Source organism: Vanessa tameamea, chromosome 15 (genome assembly GCF_037043105.1).
Source record: "Vanessa tameamea isolate UH-Manoa-2023 chromosome 15, ilVanTame1 primary haplotype, whole genome shotgun sequence".
Lineage (NCBI taxonomy): Eukaryota > Metazoa > Arthropoda > Insecta > Lepidoptera > Nymphalidae > Vanessa > Vanessa tameamea.
Genome location: NC_087323.1, coordinates 5,401,769 through 5,423,795, shown reverse-complemented (window position 1 = coordinate 5,423,795; position 22,027 = coordinate 5,401,769). Strand labels below are relative to the sequence as shown.

General features: G+C 32.9%; 3 protein-coding genes across 5 annotated transcripts in view; 1 reads left to right on the top strand and 2 right to left on the bottom strand.

The window, feature by feature from the left end:
- Positions 1-23: 23 nt before the first annotated feature.
- LOC113399081 (serine/threonine-protein phosphatase 4 regulatory subunit 2) lies at positions 24-1,886 on the bottom strand. Its single transcript, XM_026638114.2, has one exon. The coding sequence runs from the start codon at positions 1,773-1,775 to the stop codon at positions 369-371; it is 1,407 nt and encodes a 468-aa protein (XP_026493899.2). The 5' UTR covers positions 1,776-1,886; the 3' UTR covers positions 24-368.
- Positions 1,887-2,477: 591 nt separating this feature from the next.
- Positions 2,478-5,789, top strand: LOC113399087 (uncharacterized monothiol glutaredoxin ycf64-like). The gene is made up of 2 exons (XM_026638122.2): positions 2,478-2,853; positions 3,543-5,789. The coding sequence occupies exons 1-2, from the start codon at positions 2,598-2,600 to the stop codon at positions 3,725-3,727; spliced, it is 441 nt and encodes a 146-aa protein (XP_026493907.1). The 5' UTR covers positions 2,478-2,597; the 3' UTR covers positions 3,728-5,789.
- LOC113399067 (alpha-actinin, sarcomeric) overlaps positions 5,340-22,027 on the bottom strand; it is a 34,548-nt gene continuing 17,860 nt past the window's right edge. The window contains exons 2-20 of one of the 3 annotated variants that reach the window (XM_026638098.2): positions 17,623-17,827; positions 16,168-16,298; positions 15,710-15,944; positions 15,379-15,464; positions 14,503-14,580; positions 14,071-14,163; positions 13,891-13,994; positions 13,607-13,733; positions 13,331-13,478; positions 12,946-13,096; positions 11,609-11,794; positions 11,193-11,415; positions 10,809-10,997; positions 10,461-10,588; positions 10,167-10,345; positions 9,495-9,617; positions 9,277-9,383; positions 8,784-8,942; positions 5,340-6,263 (exon numbers count right to left, since the gene is read on the bottom strand). In XM_026638098.2, coding sequence (XP_026493883.1) covers positions 8,784-8,942; positions 9,277-9,383; positions 9,495-9,617; positions 10,167-10,345; positions 10,461-10,588; positions 10,809-10,997; positions 11,193-11,415; positions 11,609-11,794; positions 12,946-13,096; positions 13,331-13,478; positions 13,607-13,733; positions 13,891-13,994; positions 14,071-14,163; positions 14,503-14,580; positions 15,379-15,464; positions 15,710-15,944; positions 16,168-16,298; positions 17,623-17,827 — 2,652 coding nt within the window. In that variant the 3' untranslated portion in view covers positions 5,340-6,263. Of the gene's footprint in view, positions 6,264-8,783; positions 8,943-9,276; positions 9,384-9,494; positions 9,618-10,166; positions 10,346-10,460; positions 10,589-10,808; positions 10,998-11,192; positions 11,416-11,608; positions 11,795-12,945; positions 13,097-13,330; positions 13,479-13,606; positions 13,734-13,890; positions 13,995-14,070; positions 14,164-14,502; positions 14,589-15,378; positions 15,465-15,709; positions 15,945-16,167; positions 16,299-17,622; positions 17,828-22,027 lie in introns of all 3 variants that reach the window. The other 2 variants (XM_026638096.2, XM_026638097.2) reach the window with 2 other exon arrangements.

Here is a 22,027-nt window from a genome sequence, read left to right as displayed (position 1 = left end):
TGAAAAATAAAAATAAAATCATATTACTTTTAAAGTTTTATTGTAAATCATTAGGATTAGAATAAATGGAACCATAACCTCATTAATAAGATTATAGTACCACTAGTTATTAATTTTACTGTTAAAAAGTATTCTTTTGTTTAGTAATACAAAATTTTAAATTAAATTATATGAAAATCTTAGGTACTAGTATCGTCACAAACTATTCAAAGGGGAATACACGATCAGTCATTAACACAGATACACAACTGATTAGTCAATGGCTGGCTCTATATGTTGGCCTCTAGATTGTTCATTGATGATATCTATCAAATGTTTTTAGACAAAATTAGGCAGTTGTGGTTTTCTATACATTATTTATTTAACTACTAACTCTCTGTATTTGGTTCTGTTGCTACAATTTCAGTTTCCTCTTTTTCTTTCTCATTAATGTTTTCTTTTGTTTCTAATTCTTCAGTTTTATTTTCAACAACCACAGATACTTTGGGTAATTCCGATTGCACATCAGAAATAGAATAGTTTTCAGATTCTATCTTATTTGTTTGTTCCTTTTCTTCAATTGGTGGAGTAGTCGAATTTGAAGTTTCTGTTGCATTTGTTTCAATGTTTTCTGAATTTTCAATTTTTTTATTTGATTGAGATTCATCTTGAACATCGATATGTTCCTCTGTTTTGGGTGAATTACTGTTCCCATCTGTATTGTCACTCGAGGAGCTCTCTTCACTAGATGATAATTCTGTAGTATTTTTAGACTCAACAGCTTTAGTAGAATCTGAGCTACTTTCATCAGCTGGTATATCAGTTATTTCAGTTGTAGCAATACTCTGCTTTTGTGTATCTGGTTCTACATTCTTAGTTAAATTTGATTCTTCACTTAATTTTTGTTCTGTAGTTTCAGCATCATCAACCTTGATTTCAGGAATGATAACTGGCTCCAAAACATCACCCTTCATTTCTACATCCATTTTTGTTTCAGGTGATTCTTCAGAGCTATTGTTATTTTTTACATCCTCACTAGTTGATGGTATCTGGGAGGCAGTTTCTTTAGGTTTTTGTTCAGGGTCTTCTGTATTTTCAGTAATGTTTAATTCAGGTGGAGTAACTGATTCATATTGAGTAACAGCTTTATCTTGTGTAAGAGAAGTTTCTTGCTTAGCATGCAATCGTGCTTCTATGTCATCAACTGAAATATGAGCATCGGATGATCCTGGCTGAGGTTCTGAGGTCTGCTTAGCAGGATTATCTTTCCATGACATATCTTCCATTTCAACATCAACATTATATTCTGAGTTGTTATCTGATCCATTAACTATTGCCTCCATTGGTTCGCCATTTTCTGGTTCTGGAAGACGCTGAAAACCCGGCTCTCTTGTACTGACAACTAAAATATTTTTTTCTATGGCTCTCATAAACTTATCAACTCGGTTATATTGCTTACGGGGATAAGTAAGGAGCTCACAAATCCTTTGTACTGTAAACGGAGCGGAAGTAAACGAGTCGAGTCTCTCCAACAAACTATTTTTCATGATATCATAATTAAAAGGGTCAACATTAGGGTACGGAGGAATATCTATACCTGGTGTGGTGTCGTAGAAATCAGTTATAACATTAAGCAATTTTTCCTTGAACAAACTCTTCACCAGAGACCACTGATATACTGGGTCACCGGTACGCGCCACATAAGCTAAGTAATCATTTAGTTCTTGTGGTATTGTTTTTTGTTTACGTTTTGAAAATTCCTCAAGAAAATGAAATATCTCTTCAGCATTATCCATTGTGAATATCGTTAAATGATGATAATAATAATTCTTTATTCCAACACTCAAACAAGCTTTTATTAAAAAATGACAGTTCACCCTCAACTCTCATTCAAGTCAACAATCATTTTCATTCCAAACAGATTATTAATTATTGTAGATAAAATAAAGAACCATGGATTTATTAGAATATTACAAATTCTATTTAGTCTGATTTTATACAATTATATATTATGTTTACAATTGAAATTTATGATGAAACAATTTTATAATATATGTAATAAAAAAATATACAACAATTATTAAAAAGTGAGTTAAAGAGAGCTAAAGTATTCTAAGCTTTACAGTGTCTGAAAAACGACACTATTTATTTACCTAAAAAATTGAAATGCCAACAAATATAATCACATGCTTTTTTACCGTTTATACAAAAGTTAAGGACTGTGTGAAAGCAGTACCTTGCTACAAGAATATATCCGTATTTGTCTATAAGCGGGTTATTAATACCAACACAAAGAATACAATAATCTATTTCTTAAATTCTCATTTTCCACTATTGATTATTTTCTATTATTATCACCGATATAATAAGCCCTTACTTAATTTATATTATTTACATTGATGATTTAAACAAAAATACATACAATCAAAACTTGAAATAGATCTGTACAAATCATGACTGATATTTCTTAAATTCAATATAATTATAATGACAATTTGTCAGAGTGACGTTCACAAGTACGCATTGACATTTAGAAAATATTGAATAAGTTATTCTATAGGTTCTTATTAAATTATAAATAAACCTACACGTTAATTACTCGTATTTAAATTAAAATAATGAATTCAATAATAAGAAGAAGCTTTTACCCAATTTATAATAACACATACAAGTTAACTTGTCGCTTATTAGCTGATGCGAAAATTAATGAAAAAATTGATAAAATAGTGAAGGATAATAAAGTAGTAGTTTTTATGAAAGGAGTTCCTGATGCTCCTCGCTGTGGTTTTAGCAACGCTGTTGTGCAAATTATGAGAATGCACGCCGTACCGTATGAAAGTCATGACGTTTTAGCTGATGAAAATCTACGACAAGGTTAGTGCTATAGTGTATTTGATATTTTATTGTATTATATTACATTGATATTGTACTATTCTTTTTTAGTTCAACCTTTTTTTTTTCAATTTACCTACCGTTTCTGTACTTCTTAAATACCCTAAAATTCACTGAACTCAAAAAAGAGATACATTCTGTGAGATTAATCACATTGCTGGTTAATAATCATTATCAGATTTATAACTAATTATAAAAGCATTCTAATAAATGACTTCTCCTATGAGAATGTCTGGAAGATTTTGCTCACACTGCTCCTACTACTGAGATAGATTCACATCTGAAAGAACTTTGTCCGAGACATGTAGGTTTTCTCCCGATGTTTTCCTCCACTGTTAAGCACATTTTACAAATTATAAACTCTAATTAAGCACATACCCTGCAATCATTGGTTATGATTCTCACATTCAAACTACTTGGCTATTGATAATATTATCTCAACTCTTATTTATTATCTATCACATTGTAGTTATGTGCAATATCTGTGTGCAAAATAAATAAACTTGGTGTAGACAATTCAGTAGACAATTGCACTTCAGATACATTAATCAAAGATTAAAATTTAAATTTCATAATTTTGAAATTTAAATAGATTATCATCTTATAACATAAAAAATATATTTTGAAACACATGTCTGTCATGGTATTGATCTTTTATATATTTTTTTCAGGCATTAAAGATTATTCAAACTGGCCAACAATTCCTCAAGTATTTATTAATGGCGAATTTGTTGGTGGTTGTGACATAATGCTCCAAATGCATCAGTCGGGAGAACTAGTAGAAGAGTTAAAAAAAGTTGGAATAAAAAGTGCTTTACTGACTGCAGACGAAGCTAAAAAAGAAGAGAACAAGTAGTTTACTCAAAACACTCAATAATTATTACACTGCAATATTAAATGAACAAATTTAATTTTAATAAACCTATTATGCATAACCTCAATCATGGCTATGTGGGTTATTTAATTTTTTTTAAATGTGAAATAAAAAACTGTTAAGCCTTTATTATGTATTGATTAAATTGTTGTATAACATTATCACATGAATATGATAGCTGACAATTTAAAATATTGCATTCAATTTGAATGTCATGATTTTTTAAATTAACTATGCCTCTATATATTAACTGGGGTTAGCTTAGATGATTGCCAATTTCTGTTTTTATTATAGAGACATTAGTAGTAGAAATCAGACTGCTTATCCTTGTCTTTCTACTACTATTGATTTTTACTAGATATAAGAAATTGGTAGGGCAACCTCAGTAGCGAAGACATAGTGTGTGTGAGTCACCTATTGCTGAGTGTGGGATTCTAGAGTATTAGAGAAGGTTAATTTACTTGAATTAGAAATCAATTTTTTTTTTATTTTGACTGTGTTACTGGATTAGATGTTGATAACTGAGATTCAAGACAGATAAAAAAATCTCTATTATACAACATAATATGAAGTGCTTGATATAAGTTACCTCCACTATGATTTCAAATTTTACTATAATGTTAATTTAATATTGCAATGTACTTACTACAATTAGATCTTTCAACAATTACTGTTTTACCTTGTTCTTGTAGACTAGACATTTATTGTGGTTTATCACAGACAAAAAAGTAACATAAAATGACTTAATGCTTAAATCTTTTAAGAACCATTTGCAGATGTATAAAAATGGTTCCTATATTAAATTTATTGATAAAGCAAATCTGTGACTGCACATAGGCCAGCTATGAACCAATATTCTTAAAATTAGAAAGAAATCTTATAAAAATAATTAATCAACCCTAAAAACTGAGTTTACCCATTAACTGAAGAGTAAATTATAGTTATTATGGAGGTTAATAATTGACCAAGTGTACAAACAATACCATGTCACTGATTATAATAATGATTTTCTTGTAGTAGACTGATTTTGTTTCTAATTATATATAATTGCACAAATTTTTGAAAGTTATATCAATTCATGAATACAGATTTTAGGGTAAACGTTTGGTTTAGGGTAAAGGATTCAGAAGTAAATTATTTAAGATGTGGGGTAAGATTTATACTTAGTTTTAGTTAGGTAAAACTAAGCGTATAAAAATGTAAAGTGATTTTCAAATATAACATAGTTTTATATGAACAAAGTGAATTTAATTTACTGATAGTGTATATTGCATTAAAGTAATGCATTGGATATAAGTAAGCTTGCATCATAGCTTGTTTAAATATGTGCATAAACTTGGGTTAGCTTAACAAATATAATATGATATAGATTATCCTAAAATCTGGTTCAGCTATCAATACAATTCTGAATTTAAAATAGTTTAAAATCCACAATTTTATTATTTATATTTGCATGTTATTTACTTTGTGACCATGTTTTATTTAAAACCAAATGAACCATTTTTTGTTGTAATTAAAAAAAAAAACAATTTAGTGTAATAAAATACTATGTTATTAGCTTAATCTGTATATGTTTTAAAAGTTAAATAAAAGATTTTTTGTTTAAGAGCTCTTTATTAAATTAGCTGTACATTCGAGTTAGTATACTTTTTGGGCACATAATTCATTCTTAACCTACATACCACTGCTTCCTCATAATATAATTGGTTGGATTAACAACACAGTCATTATTAAAAGACAAAAATATGGCAGATCATTTATTTAGAGTACTCATACCAAAATACTCTCACAAACGACTATCATATAAAATGATATTCATGATAAATAAATAGATGCAGGCAAGTTATGGCGATCTATGATAATAAATAATTTGTGTGACACTTCCCTGCAACATTTATGAAATTTAATCACTTACATAAAGTTTAATGTACTTACCATCAAAGTACAATAATTACTAATGGCAGTAATTTAAAAAAAAATCAAACTTGTATAAATAATGTTTGCTTATAAATAAATAAAATATAACAAAAACATTCTTACAATGTCAATGAGTCTTATTTTGGTGTCACACATTAGTCAAGCCTAACATTAGCACCATCTTTTAACTTACAAATAATTATTTTGTGACTTCCCTGATAATTTCATACAAAAGATACCTAACTCTAATATATAAATAGAAATAGTTAAAATACGGATATTTCTTCTGATTTGAGCCAAAAGTAGGGAGAAGAACATGGTAGGAAAGTTAATGGCATTTTTGGTTTTAACATTGCACATTTTTTTTAATACAGAACTGTTGTTAAGACTAAATTTGTCACAAAAATTGTTTGCATTAATTTGACCAAGTTAGGGCGAATACGAAGGTCAAGTTAAGAAAATAATTTTTGTGTTGTTATTTTATACCACATCTTCGGCCACGTTGGTTAGGGCTGTTGGCGGCTGAGCTGAACTTCTTCAGCCATAACGAGGTATTACCTTCGAGCGATGAGGATTTTTCAAATTGTATCTGATGAAAGATCTGCATCAGAAAAGTATGATGAAACATTTTTAATAATATATCGTATATTTTTTCGCAAAGTTTATTTTGATTTCTGGCACAAATAATGACAAGAAGATTGGAAAAAAGCCAAAGTCTAGTTGTTTTCATTCGTCTCAATAACATTTTTTTTATATTTTTAGCCTTATAACAAAATACCTATAAAATACGTACCGAATGCGAAGAAATTATGCAAAGCCGACTAGTATCTTTATTAGTTTATTTTTTAGGTAATGAATACCCGTACACATAATACTACACATTGTATAGTATAGTTTTTTGATTAATTGTGAATTATTTTGAAATAGTAGAAAAAAGTAATTTTTATAATAGTATGGGCAATGATGTTCTAGTAAACAGATATCTTATAAACGCGCTAAAGGTGAAGACTAGAAAACGTCCTAATTGGGACGTATTGTCTTTAGTCTTTAATAATAACTATCCAAATGTCATCGTGTGTATTAAGTGTACCAATTACTATACCAAAGTTAATAAAACACAAGGGATCTCATACAAGATGTAAATAAGCAATATACTTTGATTTATTAATATATTTTATTTATTTTTCTAATATTCTGATATTTGGAGGTTAGAAAAAAGAAAGAGATGGAAAATACATTTTTTGTCGTAAGAACGACAAGGATGCGTGCGTTCCGGACATAGAATAATAGTACAGATGCAAATATTAGGCAGTAAAGTCATCTTTACTCCAGAGTTCTCTTTTTCTTTTAATAACCTTTTTATAATTTTCTTTGATACACTTAATTATAAATTAAACTTGTCGAATATAAGAAAAGAAAATATAAATAGTTTATCATTAACATAATATGTTAAAATAAAGCTACCACTGAAATCAGGCTTCAAGAGTGGATCGCTATTGTTCGTAAACAAAGAAATAAATCATTTATATTACCTTACTGTGTGACAACAGCGAGTTTGACTATTTACCGTCTTTTCTTCGTAGTACTGTTCCCGTTATAGAGGTAATAAAAAGAGTAAAAAACCTAAATGAAATATATATATATTTTTAGCCTACCTCAATAGTGACGAGATATATTTTACTTATATTGTTTTATTTCCCAGGAATACATCAATATAAATATTGAAAACTCCCCGACAAGTCTCGACAATGTCAGCATATGGATATGGTAGATATTTTTGAAACACCCAGAAAAGCAGCACTTAATAAACGTGTACGTGAATTAACATGCAAAAAAAAAACTGTTGCAGAAAAAATACAAAGTACTAGTTCAACAAAATAAAAGACTGAAGAAACGTGTTGCCAACATACCCGTGATATTTAAAGATTTAAAGAAAAAAGATAACATTTCGAAAGAACAGCTTACTCAACTAAATTTATTCCGCTCATAAAAATAATCCCGAAATTAAAATACTCTTCAAGAGACAGAAAAGAAATAAATTGAATCTTTTCGAAGGTGTATGATTGTTTTTATAATATGTGTATTTCTTTCTTTTTAAAACGTCTTCAATTTTTCACCTACCTTTTATACTATTTATTTGTTATATAGGCTTAAATCCCGGCTACAAATTCTGTACACGTGGTTTGTACCTTCTGCCTAATGAATTTGTTAGTCTATGATGGCAACGTGCGGTGATTGGTGGCCCGAATAATATTTGTTTACATTCACACGCAATTAAAACATCTTGTTGTCTCTTTTATTCTTATTGTTTTTATCAAGCTTTCCTTTTTACTTGTAGCGAAATGTAAAATAAACGGCCCCAGGCGCGGAACACTTTTTTTTGTTGTTTAGTAAGTGTATAACATATCTATTTATTAGAATATCATTGAGTATGGGTAACTGAAATGATTGTACTAAACATCAAGTAGTAAGTGTCGTCATCGTGTAATGTTGTGGTAATTAGTAATTAGTAACAATTATGCCGTAAGTAAGCGGCAACGTCAAGGTTACTTTTTGTAAGCCAATTTAATATGACTAGTGACGTGATGTGTGAATATTCATATTAAAAGTGAATATTCATTATATATTTTGCGTAATCTTTTGTTAATGTATGCAACGAGGGTATGTAAATCGCAGCCTAGTACGAACAAATATGCAATTTTAATTCTATTCGGTGTCGGGCGAAGATCTGCGAAAGTAAAGATGCGTAATATTTTTTTTGAGGATTATGAGTCAGAACCTATGTTTGTCGCAATCGCAGAATCGTATTTTGAATTCGATTAGGATTATGTCTGTATTAGCTATGGCTTTTATCGCCATGCTGAAATCTGGGTAAAATTATGCTCTGGCATGTAAGATCTGCAAACGAGTATAAAAATCGAAACTTGATCTGACAGGAGAAGTGGCTTCCATTGGCGATAAAAATGGTAAACATCACTTGCAATGACAATATCACTGAAGAGATCAATTTGATCGTGTGTTTCTACTATCGATAACAAAAGGATTTGAAAGTCAGAAGGCGAACGCGTGACATAGGGCACTCAATCCGGAGCGGCCCCTTGAGGCGCCGGCGGTCGCGTACCTAGAGGTCGGTCTCGCCGTAGAGCGCGGTGGAGAAGGCCATGTAGTCGAGCGCGTGCGGCGGCGCGTTGGGCCCGCGGTAGGGCGGCATGCGCGCCACGCAGTACTCCGCCTGGTCGGGCGGCAGCTCGCGCCGCAGCTCGTCCGCCGTGATGTACGGCTGCCACACGCACGCACACACATACTCATTAGTGACTTAGGTACGTCGTTATAGACAGGAGGCTGTGCTCTAAATCGTTTTAAAATAGAGGAATCCAAAATTTACGACAGTGATGCTACCTGGCAATAAACTGCAGGCACATTAAGATAACATAATTTTAAAATTAAAAATATGATATAATAAATATTAAAGTAACTTTTAAAAATTCAAGGATCAGGATATTACCTTAATATTCTTATATGCAAATAGAGGGAAGATATCTTAGATGGTGTTAAAATTAATTTCCTTATAACCGGACAGGTTTTAGAGCAAGGATGATTAGTTGGAAGTATACCTTGTCACCGGCCAAGATCCTAAAGCTGTCGATGACTTGTTCAGCGGTGTCAGTGTCTGTAGATTCCCTCGTCATGAAGTCCAGGAACGCATCGAACGACACGTAGCCTGTACAATTAAATGTTATCTCTCGATTCTCTTATAACTTTAAGCTTTATTTGAACGCAAATCATTTTAATCAATTTAATTTTTGTGTTATCAATAGTCATGTTAATTTACCAGTATTGTTGGGGTCGACGACGGCTAAGATGCGCTGGAAATCGAGTTCGCCTTGGCGGTCCTTGCCGATGCTGTAGCCCAGCGACACGAGGCACGACTTGAGTTCTTCAGGTGCCAGGCGACCTTTAAACATTCATTTGCAATTTAATGTATCAAGCAATTAAACTTTTTGGCTGATTTCAATTCATGAACTGATTACTATTTGTTTTCTGTTAAGGATCGGTAATAATAGTAACAGTCTGTAAATATCCTACTGGTAGACTAAGGCTTCCTCTCCCTTGCTGATCCGATGAGGGTTGGTGGATTCACATGTGGCAGATTTTAGAATTACGTTGAAATTAGACACCTGCAGCTTTCATCACGATGTTTCCCTTCACCGCCGAGCACGAGATGAATTATAAAGACAAATTAAGCACATGAAAGTTCAGTGTTTGCCTGGGTTTGAGCCCGCAATCATCGGTTAAGATGTACGCGTTCTAACAACTGGCCCATCTCGGTTCCTAGAATCAGTAGCTTCTAAAGAAGTTTAACTTTAACCGACTTTTAGCTAGTATTATATATAAACTTGAAAATTTGAATGTTAACCCCTAACTAATTTATAGTAGTTATTTGAAATTTTGATTTGAGTATTTTCGCGTTATTGCGACGCTATCGGCGATTGACAAAAATTACCGGTGCGGTTCTTGTCGAAGTGGTTGAAGGAAGCGCGGAACTCGGTGAGTTGTTCCTGCGTGATGCCCTTGGAGTCGCGTGTTAGGATCTGGTTCTCCACCTCGTTGATCGTGCGGTTGATGGATGTGAGTAACTGTTCCCAGCCTACGCGCAGCGTCTCCATTGTGTATTGTGAATATCTGAGGTAATAATTCGGATATTTTATTTATAATGTTTAAGCTGTTTAACTTGTATTATTCATAAATTAATTAAGCCAGAATTTTTGCATATTTTGCTATTTTTTGGGTATTATACCTGTTTTCGAAGATCATGCCCTCCTGTACAGCTTGGTGGATACGCTCGAGCTCTTCGATATGAGGCTTGTATGCGTACACTCCTGCCTCGTACTCCTTCAGCCGGTGCAACTGGTCTTCCAGAGAGCCCTGTGAATGAGTTCAATTTTCATTGCTTTAATAAAACCCAACATTAATTTCAGTTATTTAAAAAGTGATTTTTAACGTATCATATCTAAATGGTAAATTTTTAATCTTAAGCATCAACGGAAATGTTAAATTATATTAAACATTTTAAATTGGTCTATATAGGGCAATAAATTAGTCAGGATTTTTTTTTATATGAATTAAGAATGATCAAGTATGTGACCTGCAAGCCCATGCCGATGGCGGTGACGGCGTCCATCTGCCGCTCGATCCAGGGCCCGACGGCGTTGGCCTTCTCGGCGAACTGTCGGCGCAGGTTCTCGTTGTTCTGCTGCTTGCGGAGCTCGGCCGCCAGCGTGCCGTCGCGCTGCGGGACCAGCTGGCGGACGTCCGACCACTTGCGGTTCAGCTCCTGCAGTTACCGTCCGAGTTACTTTCTGAGAGCTCAAGGGCTCGCAAATATATGTATAACTACGTGAACTAACATTTTAGTATTTTTTTATATATCAAATCATATTTTAATTTGCACCAAAAGTAACGTTCTATAAAAAGAACGAGTTTCGACAATTTTTATGAAAAAACTTCCAGAGCTCTGAAAGGTACTGACGTGCGCTGTGAGCGTGGTGTAGGGGTTCTCCAGGCCTCCGGGTATTTGGTGTTGCTTGACGATGGATTCGACTTGGTGGACGAGATTGACGATGGCCTGGTACTCTTTGTCTGCCTCGCCCAGCGTGGCCTTGAAGCGAGCGTGCGCGTCCATGAGACCAGAGATTTCCTCGATGGTGTGGACGATGAACATATCAACCAGATCTTCGCGGGTGCCGTCCAGCCTGAACACGGATTGTTTTTCGTGATTTTTATGGGAAGGAAATAATAGAAAAAAAACACCTAATCAGTAACGATCGTTAAAAAACTATGATTCAAAAGTGCCCGTAAAAGGCTACTCGAATAAAATTCGATTGAGATTTTGGACCCCTTTTGTCTAGTATAAGAACATTTCCCCGGAGGGCCGAGGGCGCTCACCAGTTGTTGAAGGGCGCGGCGCGCTTGGCGAACTCGAGGTGCAGCAGGTCGATCTGCTCCAGCACGCGCTCGGCGTCGTCCAGCGCGAGGCGGCGGCGCTGCGTGAGCGCGCCCAGGCGGTCCCACTGCCCGCAGATGCGCTGGCAGCGCGCGTTCACGGCGCCCACCTCGTGGTACTCCAGCGTGCTGCGACACGCTTTGGTCAATACTCGCTACTCGGTGGAAATCTATTTCGCTCGAGATTGAGGATCTCATGCTGATGTCACTTAAAATTTTTAACAGTAAATGACTAGTGAGGAACTTAACTCGAACGAATTTATAAATTAGTTGAAAATTATACTTTTTTTTTTTATTATATTTATTTCCATTGATGTCATAATTATTTTATATTCTAGCTATTATAAAGCAATACAGCAAATCATGACTTTTATTTAATTAATGTGTTTGTAATGTAAATGCGGTTGCATACTTTATTATAAAGACACTAATTTTATTCATTTTTGAAATCGAGAACTAGTCCGTATAATATTAAATTAATTACAAAAAGCAATTATTGCTATTTAGTAATTGTTTAGCACAATTTTTCAAATGAAACATGGAACCGGCTGATTAGTATGATACAATTAATGTGGTGCTGACCTATTTTGGCCACGGCAGTGTGTGTGACACATGTGTATAGAAGCAAACCCACACAACTAGACAGAAATCCAACGGAGGAATTGAAAAATCTAATAACATTTATTTGTGCGACCCTAAATTTCTAATCACGTGGATCGTTTATCGTCATTTGTAAGAATCATTTAGCAAATGAGTGAATGTCAAATAAATCTATTTTGATATTTCCATAAGTATTACGAGAAAATTATGAGATTACAATTAGGTACAAAATATTTATTAATTATATGAGTGTTGAAATTGTTATGGTCGTGTATCTTCTTTTATATTAAAAGTTATACGAGTAATAAAAATGTTAACTTACGAAAGTTTAAATGAATAAAAATATATGATCGATTCCAGCAGAGATAATATAAATTTATTGATAAGTTACTTTTCCTTGTATTTTGTATTAAATAATAATTTGGTAGTCGTTTTTTAAATATCTTATAACACGCGCAAAATAAGTTTGCCTGTCTGAACTTAGCCTCTCCGAGATCTCGCTAAACAATCGGTTTAAAGCTACGTGCGCACGCAATATGCGTAAACGACTACATGCGTATAGGATTATCTATCCTCAGGTAATCGAATACATTTCATTTTTTTATTTAAACATATGGCAGACACACGTGATGACATGACGATACATGTGATCGCGTATTGTAAAGTGTTGTAGTCCTCACTTGAGTTCCTGCGCGATGGCCGCGATCTGCTCGACGCGGTCCTGGTGCGCGGCGAGGTCGGACTCGAAGGCTTCGTGCTTCTTCTTCAGAGCCTTGATGTCGTACAACTTGCACTGGCGGAAGTCTTGCGACTGCAGCATCTCCTCTTTACCTGGATAGCATTTATTGTGTTAAATTATATGTGTTTGTATTTAAAGTATATGTTTAATACTTTTTGCATTATCACACAATATGTATGATTACAATGCCATACATTATCGTTTGTGTCTGTACTTAATACACCTCATATAGTCCTTCTCATCCGAAAGGGCGATTTCACATACTCAAGACTACTCAAAACAGTACGATGGGTATTTTTTTTAATACTTAATTATTTTATATTTACCCCTGGTCCAGTCTTCGTGAATGTCAGCCTTGTGCTTGAACTTCTGGGCGAGATATTCCAGACGCTCGAGACGCATCATCTCGCTAAGTAGCCATTCTTCGAATGCTTTTTCAGCTATTTCCAGACCCTTCCATGCCTGAGCGATGTCCTAATAATGAGGAAAATACAGGTTTAATCAAATTGGGAATTCGAAATATGTATAATTTTATATTTATTCGTAGGATATTGTTTTTTCACAAATGTATTACGTGGATAATAATTTGATGTTCAACTTACCGACACCATCTTGCCTTCAGTTGGCATGTACGCGGGGCGGTTGCTAAGGCGCAATTTGGTCTGCAGGGTGTTGAAGTTAGTCTCCAGTTTGGCCTTCTGCTCTACACGTGGTGGTTTGTGTTTACGCCTGATACACACGAGAGGTTATTATAGCTTTATTTATTTCTACAACGGGCTTTAAATTTGAGTCATAATCGTTAGATTAAAATAGTGTTTGGAAATACAATACATAGTCATATTATATGGATGATTCTAAAAGTTTATTATAGTACATTTGGTGTTACCTGTAAGTACGGTAGTCCTCCAGTTTTTTCTGGCAGCCGGCGAGTGAGTTATCAGTTTGGCGGCTGTTCAGCCACGGCATGGTGCGCCGTATCCAGTCCAACAGCTACACAGATATATTATGAGATATACACTGTCTATTAAATAAACGTAATGGTTACGTATTACGAAATGGTACTTACGTCGCTAGCGAGGCGTTCGTACTCTTCCATGAGGCGTTCGTTCTCCTGGTTGACCTTGAGAACTTTGCATATGCGGTTCGCGGCTGTTTCAGCCTATTTTGAATAATGTAAGAAAGTAGTTTTTGATTAATTGAATACTTAATTTTATCCCAGAGCCGATAAAATGATGAATTATAAAATGAGTATTAAAATCAAAATATTTATTTGAGTAATGTCTAAATTGGAAATACAACTATGCTATTTAATTTAAGTTTTATAACTTAGCTAGCTAGTTAATTAATATTAAGAATTATATGTTTAATATGAAATTATTTGATAGGAATATAATGATGATTTTCGAAACTCTGGGACACATAAAATCGACTTATAATAAAAACATTAAAAGAGGTTAAGCCAAAAAGTTCACGCAACGAAACAAGTGACAGGACAAACCTTCTGAGCACCTGAGAAGCAATGGTAGTAGGACGAGACGTATGTCATGACGGCTCTCTCGTCCGGCATGGCGGTATTCTGCAGATCTAATAAGCGGCACGCAAGCGACACGGAGTTAGTTCATGCAGTGTTAATATATTACTGTAGATATGGGATATTTGAATTGTATATGAATAGCTAAAGAAAAGCTTGCTACAATACTTTTGAATGTTTGGAAACTCTTTAAAGTCGAATGAAGTGTAAAAAAAAAAAATATACATATATAGGACAACACAAACATCCCAGGCGTTTTGTATTTTTTAACACTATGATCAAGTTAATAACAAAAAAGCTTAAAATACTGTTATCATTTAACTAATTATCTGCTCTGCAATATGTAATACAAAGGAATAGTTACGTATTAATATCGATATAACTATGAATAGTTTTATTACGATAGATTTTAATCTGACAATAACATATCTCGATCGGGGTAATATCATGATTTCGTATTTAAAAACATGTAGGGGAGGATGGTTATGGGAGCTTGAAAGATAAAATGTTCAGATATTTATGTTGAATGATTTTTTGGAATACATGAAACAGGTAAACTTACAATTGATGATTTTCGTTTACATATAAAGCCAATACGGAAAGTTTAAGTTTACCAAGAAGCCTTAAGCAGAAAGCGACAGACAGAGGTGGTTGCGAATAACCAGCTGAAACTTTACTAACTGATCCTATGTATAGAGTGGCTCCCATTACCAACACAAATCCAGTGCTCCCCCACATCAACAGTAATGCTAGTACATTCGGATCATGCTATAAGTGACACACAAAGGCCTGGCGTTAGGGGCTCGGGTATCGAATTCTCTGGCAGCCATTTTGTTTTTGTACCTGTTGCGCGCCTTGGAACGCGTGGTAGTAACATGACACATAGGTCATAATGGCACGTTCGTCCGGCTTGGGCGTGTTTATAAGGTCTGTAATATCCAGCATAATAAGCTACATCTGTGATTCATTGTTTACATTTTTTATTACAAGTTTTGCGTTATAATTATCCTCGAGAATCCTCAATGGAGGGGCCGTAGGAATTACGTCAGACTTTTGCATTTAATGCAATCAAAATTAACATTTTTTTTTCATTTGCGTAACGTCTTCAGGTAAGTGTAATTTTTTTAACTTATAATATATTTCAGTATGTTGGCATATATAGTAAAGTATTTACCGTCAGGATCCAACATGCGGGGGATGTCGAGGTACTTCTCGGCGACATCGAACGCGGTGTTCAAGTTTTCAAGTGGGTTGTCCTTGGAGAGTTTACTGTAATCAATCAAGTCAGGCCTGTGTCTGTGGATAAGAGCACAGAAGGCCAAACCATCCTTGAAGGAGAGATGGAAGTTCTGAACATTGACATTCTTGTAAGGTGCAGTCTTGCGTTGGCACCAGAGAAGTAGACCTTCCTGCAATTTGAAAGATTAATGTAATAGTCTCGGTATTTTATGATGCAATTAATTACTAAATAACATTTTTTTAATTACTGTATAAGTTCAATGTGCACGTAACGTAACGAGCCAAAAAGTTTTGAATTTTTGTTTTTTAATTCAGAATTAAACTATGGAATTCGAATAATTGATATTTAATTTTCATTAATCAAAGGGCTTTGAAAACATGCGTTATTTATACCTTTGCGGTCATTTCTTCTACCGAGATGTCTTGGATAGCGAATCTCAAAATGATGGTCCAAATCATACCAAGCGTCATCTTAAGGTTACCATCGACGATTTCCTCGGCACCGATGGATACCAATTTTACACCTGAAGTATAAAACATATAATAAAATAACAAAGTTTAATTCTTTTTTAAATAAATTACATTTTACAAATTACAATATGTGAAAATCTACAAAAAGATTTAAATTTTAGTAGTCGTTAACCTTAACCTTTACCTTTTTTATCGGTATATTAAATTATAAGCGAATTCACATTAACTTAGATTATGGATGCATTAGCAATGCATTATTCGATAACAGGATCAAGAAATGTTGTCGAATCCGTTGCACATTAAAGTTACCTCCACCCGCATGTGATGGGCTAAAGGTGGTTAGTCTATCACTATAATCTGTCTATACTCCAATTTTTTCCCAAATCATACATCTTAACGTACAAATTATCGCATTTATAGTATTAGTAGGATAAAATAATAAATAAACGAATATACTAATTTACTATACTACTACTACTCGAGCTTCATTGTAATTTAAATTGAATAATAAGACCTCAAGGCATAATTTCATTATAGAATTAAATATTTCTTCGAGATGCCAAGAAGTAACATAAATATTCATCTTAATAGTATCAATAATTACAACAAGACGAAGTGAGCTGAAGACAGGTGCCTTGACCCTAATGTTTCTAAGAATAAACTTCCATTAGTTTGGCTTGCTAAATGTAATTTAAATTCTATGACTAGAGAGTTAATGAAGAAGCGAATTAACTATTTAGAAGCTGTTTTCTAGCACTTTCTAGATTTCGTTAATAAAATTGAATGTCAGTTAATGCTATTATATTATTGTTTTATTGTAGTATTGTTTCGAAAGTAATATTTTATTACTTTAAACTTTCTACCTTGTAAATGTAATTTACATAATTCAACGATAACATTTTATAAGGCTTCTTAAACAGGTGAGTATGCACTGCTGCACTCTAGTGCAGATAAAAATAGGTGAAGTATTATGCCAATCTCTGGTCGAGTTGCTGTGGCGATAGTTGCGAAAACTATTTTATAAACTATGAAAATAATTTCCTATGACACAATAGTACGTCACTCGAAGGTAGTCGGGCAGTTATGCCACCTGATGGTAAATGGACAATGTCATCCTTAGACATTAATGTGAAGTGTGAGCCACCTTTTTTACCGCCACTGTGCTACTTACGAAGGAATCGAATATGTTATGTTCCTTGTTCCGTAATTATACACCACGAGTATCTCTAAAAATAATTCTTCATATCGAAAATATTACAGTTGGCGATAGATAAAATTATATTATGTGCGGGTGGTCCCTATCCAGACGCTCTCGCAAAGACAAACGAAGCAATACCATCAGGTGACAGTTCAAATAAATATTAATGAGTCTTGAACCTTTGGATGCAATGAAATCGAGCGCCTTGTTGACATTTGCGATCTTGTGGAAACGCATCTTGCCGCGGTCGGGCTTGGGTAGGGTTTCACCCGAGATGACTTCGAGCAGTAACATCAACTTAAGTCCATTGCGGAAGTCATCTTCGATGTTTTCGATGCCAGTGCCGGCCTTCCTCAGGTGACTGTTGCACCATGCTGTGAAGGTCTGGAAAGAGGCAGAGATTTTTATTACATTTTAATATCCAGGTAAAACTTTTTGTGATAAGTGTAAACTGCAGAAATTTATTATTTACTTGTGTTGTGTCATTTTATATTACATAACAATTCAATACCTGTGTGTAATTTTGTTTTAATCAATTATATACTGTCAAATTGGAAAGTTTATAAATCGCAAATATGAGGCTGAATTAAATAATTATTTTCGCGTTAGATATACAATTTATTGAGGAATACATATAGGCTATATAACTGCACGGTCCGTCCTTAAGGAGCAAAGCAATAACCATAAACTTAAACCAATATAACAAGCTGTGTTAAACAATAATGCATGTTAAAGCGCGAAGCACAGCCGATGTACCTACATATAAATTTACTACTTCAAGGTAAGTCTGCGAGTATTTCAGTCTGTGAAACTAGTTCTATTCTAAAAACAAATGTATATCTTTAAATCTTTTAGAAAAATATACGTGTAATAGTTTTAAGCATTATGATTATTGTATAGATCTTAAATATCTTTGTTGTAAACTTGCGACGCACCTGGTTTCCCATTTTTTTATTAGGAAAGTTCAAAATTTTATGGTCCCAGCTAATTCTACAACCATTTCGCAGCAAACGATTTCTTAGTTGAACTTTTAAAATCAGTGATATCCTCTAGATATATTATGTTTTAAGAGGTATTGATTTTCGACAAAAATTGTAATTGCTTTGCTAATATACACGATATCAATATAATTTAATTTATACCCTGTAGCACTCAGGAATAATGTAGCTTTCTACGAGTGAAAATATTTAGAGAATTGGATCTTTAGTGACGGAGATTACCCCTACATGCAAACAAACAAATTTTACCTCCAAACAAACGTTACTCGGCGGATTTATAACAAATTGATCCTCGTGAAAGTATTTTAGGTCTTGCAACTTCGTGACATTTGATTCGTTTGTATAATGTTACCAAATAACCTTTGCTTAGTTGAATGTAAAATATTAGGAATCCCATTAAATTGCAGCCCCAAGTGCTGTTAATCAATACTGCAGCTACGGGGGAGACAGCCGAGGGTCGGACCCTCTGACATCGAAATTCGCGAATGACTATTAGTGCTTACACTTACTTTTGTAATACTATCTGTTGTTTGTAGCTTATTGAATGGCCGATTTCATTTTAAATTCGTTTTAATAAATTAATCGATATGGATTTAACATCAATCCATATGAATGGACGTTATTTTTATGGAATAACAAAATCTAAATATACTTCATTCAATAATTGTCCTTTCACTAAAATCTTGATTCAATTTCATTTAAAGCTATTTCTGACTCGTAATAAAGATTCAACCGAGAAGAACCGACAATGTACTTCTCAATTACCTTATTATGTATGTTCTGTTGAAACATGATTTAATTATCTAATTGAAATAATAAATAAACTTTTTAAGTGATATGCAATACACAAATAAAAATAGCATTTCACCGTAAGTCGGTTTTCAATAATTCACAAGTGTGAGATACGAAGTGAGCTCTTACAGAATAGTATTTTAACTCAGTTGTATTGGTAATGCTTTGTTTAAATTAATAATTTTATTGTTGTCGTGAGCGTACGTTAGTCAGTCACAAAAATAATGAGTCACAATTTTTATGATTAAATTATCAATTACAAATATTTATGGTAAAATTATTTAACATCATTTATGTATTTTTCCTTCTCTGTTTTATAGTTACAAACAAATATGATTCCATTTAACTTATTGTTAAATAAAAAACTTCATTAATCCACAGAATATTATTAAACAAAGACTTTATTCATAAACAATTCAGTCATGTAGATACGAAAGCGGTAATAAATAACTTTTTTTTTTTATAAAATAATGCTAACAATACCTGTTATGTTTACGTTTATTTTTAATAATATACAAGGTTAGTTAGGTCACGTTTCTGTGTAATGTTCGTTTAGCTATTAACAATAAGATTTTAAACAGTGTTAGAGTTATACAGTTAACTTTTTTTGTACGTAGTTTTATTACACGTTTTATTTACAAGTATAAGCTTGTATTGTAATATATAAACAAATGTAAGAAATAAGCAAACTTCTTTTGAATTTATAATATTAGTTAGGAATACGTTAGAACGTGTCTGATGCGATAGGTTTACATTCCCGATTACACGCATATCACGAATAATTTTTACCCTGAAATACACCATTTCGTATATTTTAAACTTAATTTCAACAAATCAGAAACCCTTATTCAGATATTTGATTAAAATGTAATCTATGTATATACGAAGCAATACCAATGCGTGATTAAATTACGGATGTATAGAAATGCAAAATTTGTTGTTTTTTTTCAATTATTTACTTATTTATATCAATAATGATCTTTTCGAATACTGGAATCGAACTTCTTGGACCTCAAAATAAACAGGTTTATGATAATTAAGTGCTCAGAAAAATCAAATTAATAGATTTGTTATTAATGGGATATTAATAAATATTTATGTCATTACTTATTACAGTATGCGAATAATTAAATGTTAAATTAAATATGTGAAAGTATAAGTTTTTTTTTGTTATATCTTTCATTGTATTTGTTTGGTAGCTAAATGGTATCTACCTGATGGTAGATTCTTGACGAATAGACACTAGTGAGAGGTATAAACCATTTATTACATCAAGGCGCTACAAACCGCGGGTACTAAAATGTTGTCCCTCGAATTGTAATGCCTCACTCACCCTCCAAATTGGAACACAACAATACTTTGTATTGTTAAGCGGTAGAATGGTGACCTTACCATACAGATGTATGTGTATTGTATCATAGTTTATAATTCTATGGTTATTATTATTTTGAAAATCGTATATAGAACAAACTTACTTAAGACATTATAATATATTCATTATTTGCCTCGTATTGAAGGAAAACAAACAATTGTATCCAGAATGTACTAATAAGTATCAATTTTCAGTCCAGACTGATAACAGAGTATGTGTTTATTTAGTTCAGGATTTTATTATAGATTTTATAAATATTTTTGTAATGTAAATTTACTTTCAGAACTATTACAATTGTTAGTAAGCGTTAACTATAAGATAAAATATATTGTCTTATATATGTGATAAAATATGTTGTATAATAATTTGGCTTTCTATATTTGCTCATACATATATTAAACTAGCAAAACCTACCAGAAGTAATCTTACCCGTGTGTATGTGTGTATACACACACATAAAGATGTGTGTATGTATGTAACGCGACCTATAATGTATGTATATGACCACTTTCTCACTGATCAGTAAAACGGTTTTGAAGTCTATTAATCTTAAATAGCATTAAATTCCGACATTAATTTATATAGATATATATAATCGATACTGTCAAAAAAAATCTGTAATAAATTCCATTTGAATAAAAAGCTATGAATAGAAAGGAAACTATTAATTATTTTTATATCCTCATAGCCAGAACAAAGATTAAACCTTTCCAAACAAAACTAATGCAGCAATCACGCATTTGGCCTCGTTAGGTTGTTGCATTGGGCAACAATGAAAGTTGCAATATTGAAAATAGCTCGCAAATGAGCTATATTGATAGGTACGTTGGTAATACCATTGTTGCAAATGTCAAACATCGGATGGTCAAGATAGTTTCTAAATTTGAATCACCAAATTAGCTTTTATAATATATATAGATATTCTTTACTTCGTAGTGTTCATAATTGGACCTTTTTTTTACTTTCCATTTTTTATTGATTACACTAAAGCTCATAATAACAGTAAAAGAAATACAAAAAAAAATCAAAATCGCATGACAGAGGAGAAGACATTTGTCTTTGTTTATTTATATAGTAGATTATATATAGTAGATTTTTTAAAAAAAGACATGAAGTACAATAAAATTAATATATCCCGTGACATATTTGTGTCTAAAATAAAATTATAAATTACAAACAAGCAAGCCACGTGAAGAATGAACGTCATAAATGAGATAATTTATGAATGCAAAGAAGTTGAAAAATGCAGCAATAAAGAAATTTGCAGCTGCAACTAAAAGCAGGTGAAACTTTATAGAGTCTAGCTGCAATACTAGTCCTAGCTATAGCTACATATAGTGATCTTGTTCACATACTGGACTTAGTAAATGGCGCACCTATGAAATGCAAATGATTGGTCTCAAGGCCACAGCTGATAAATGC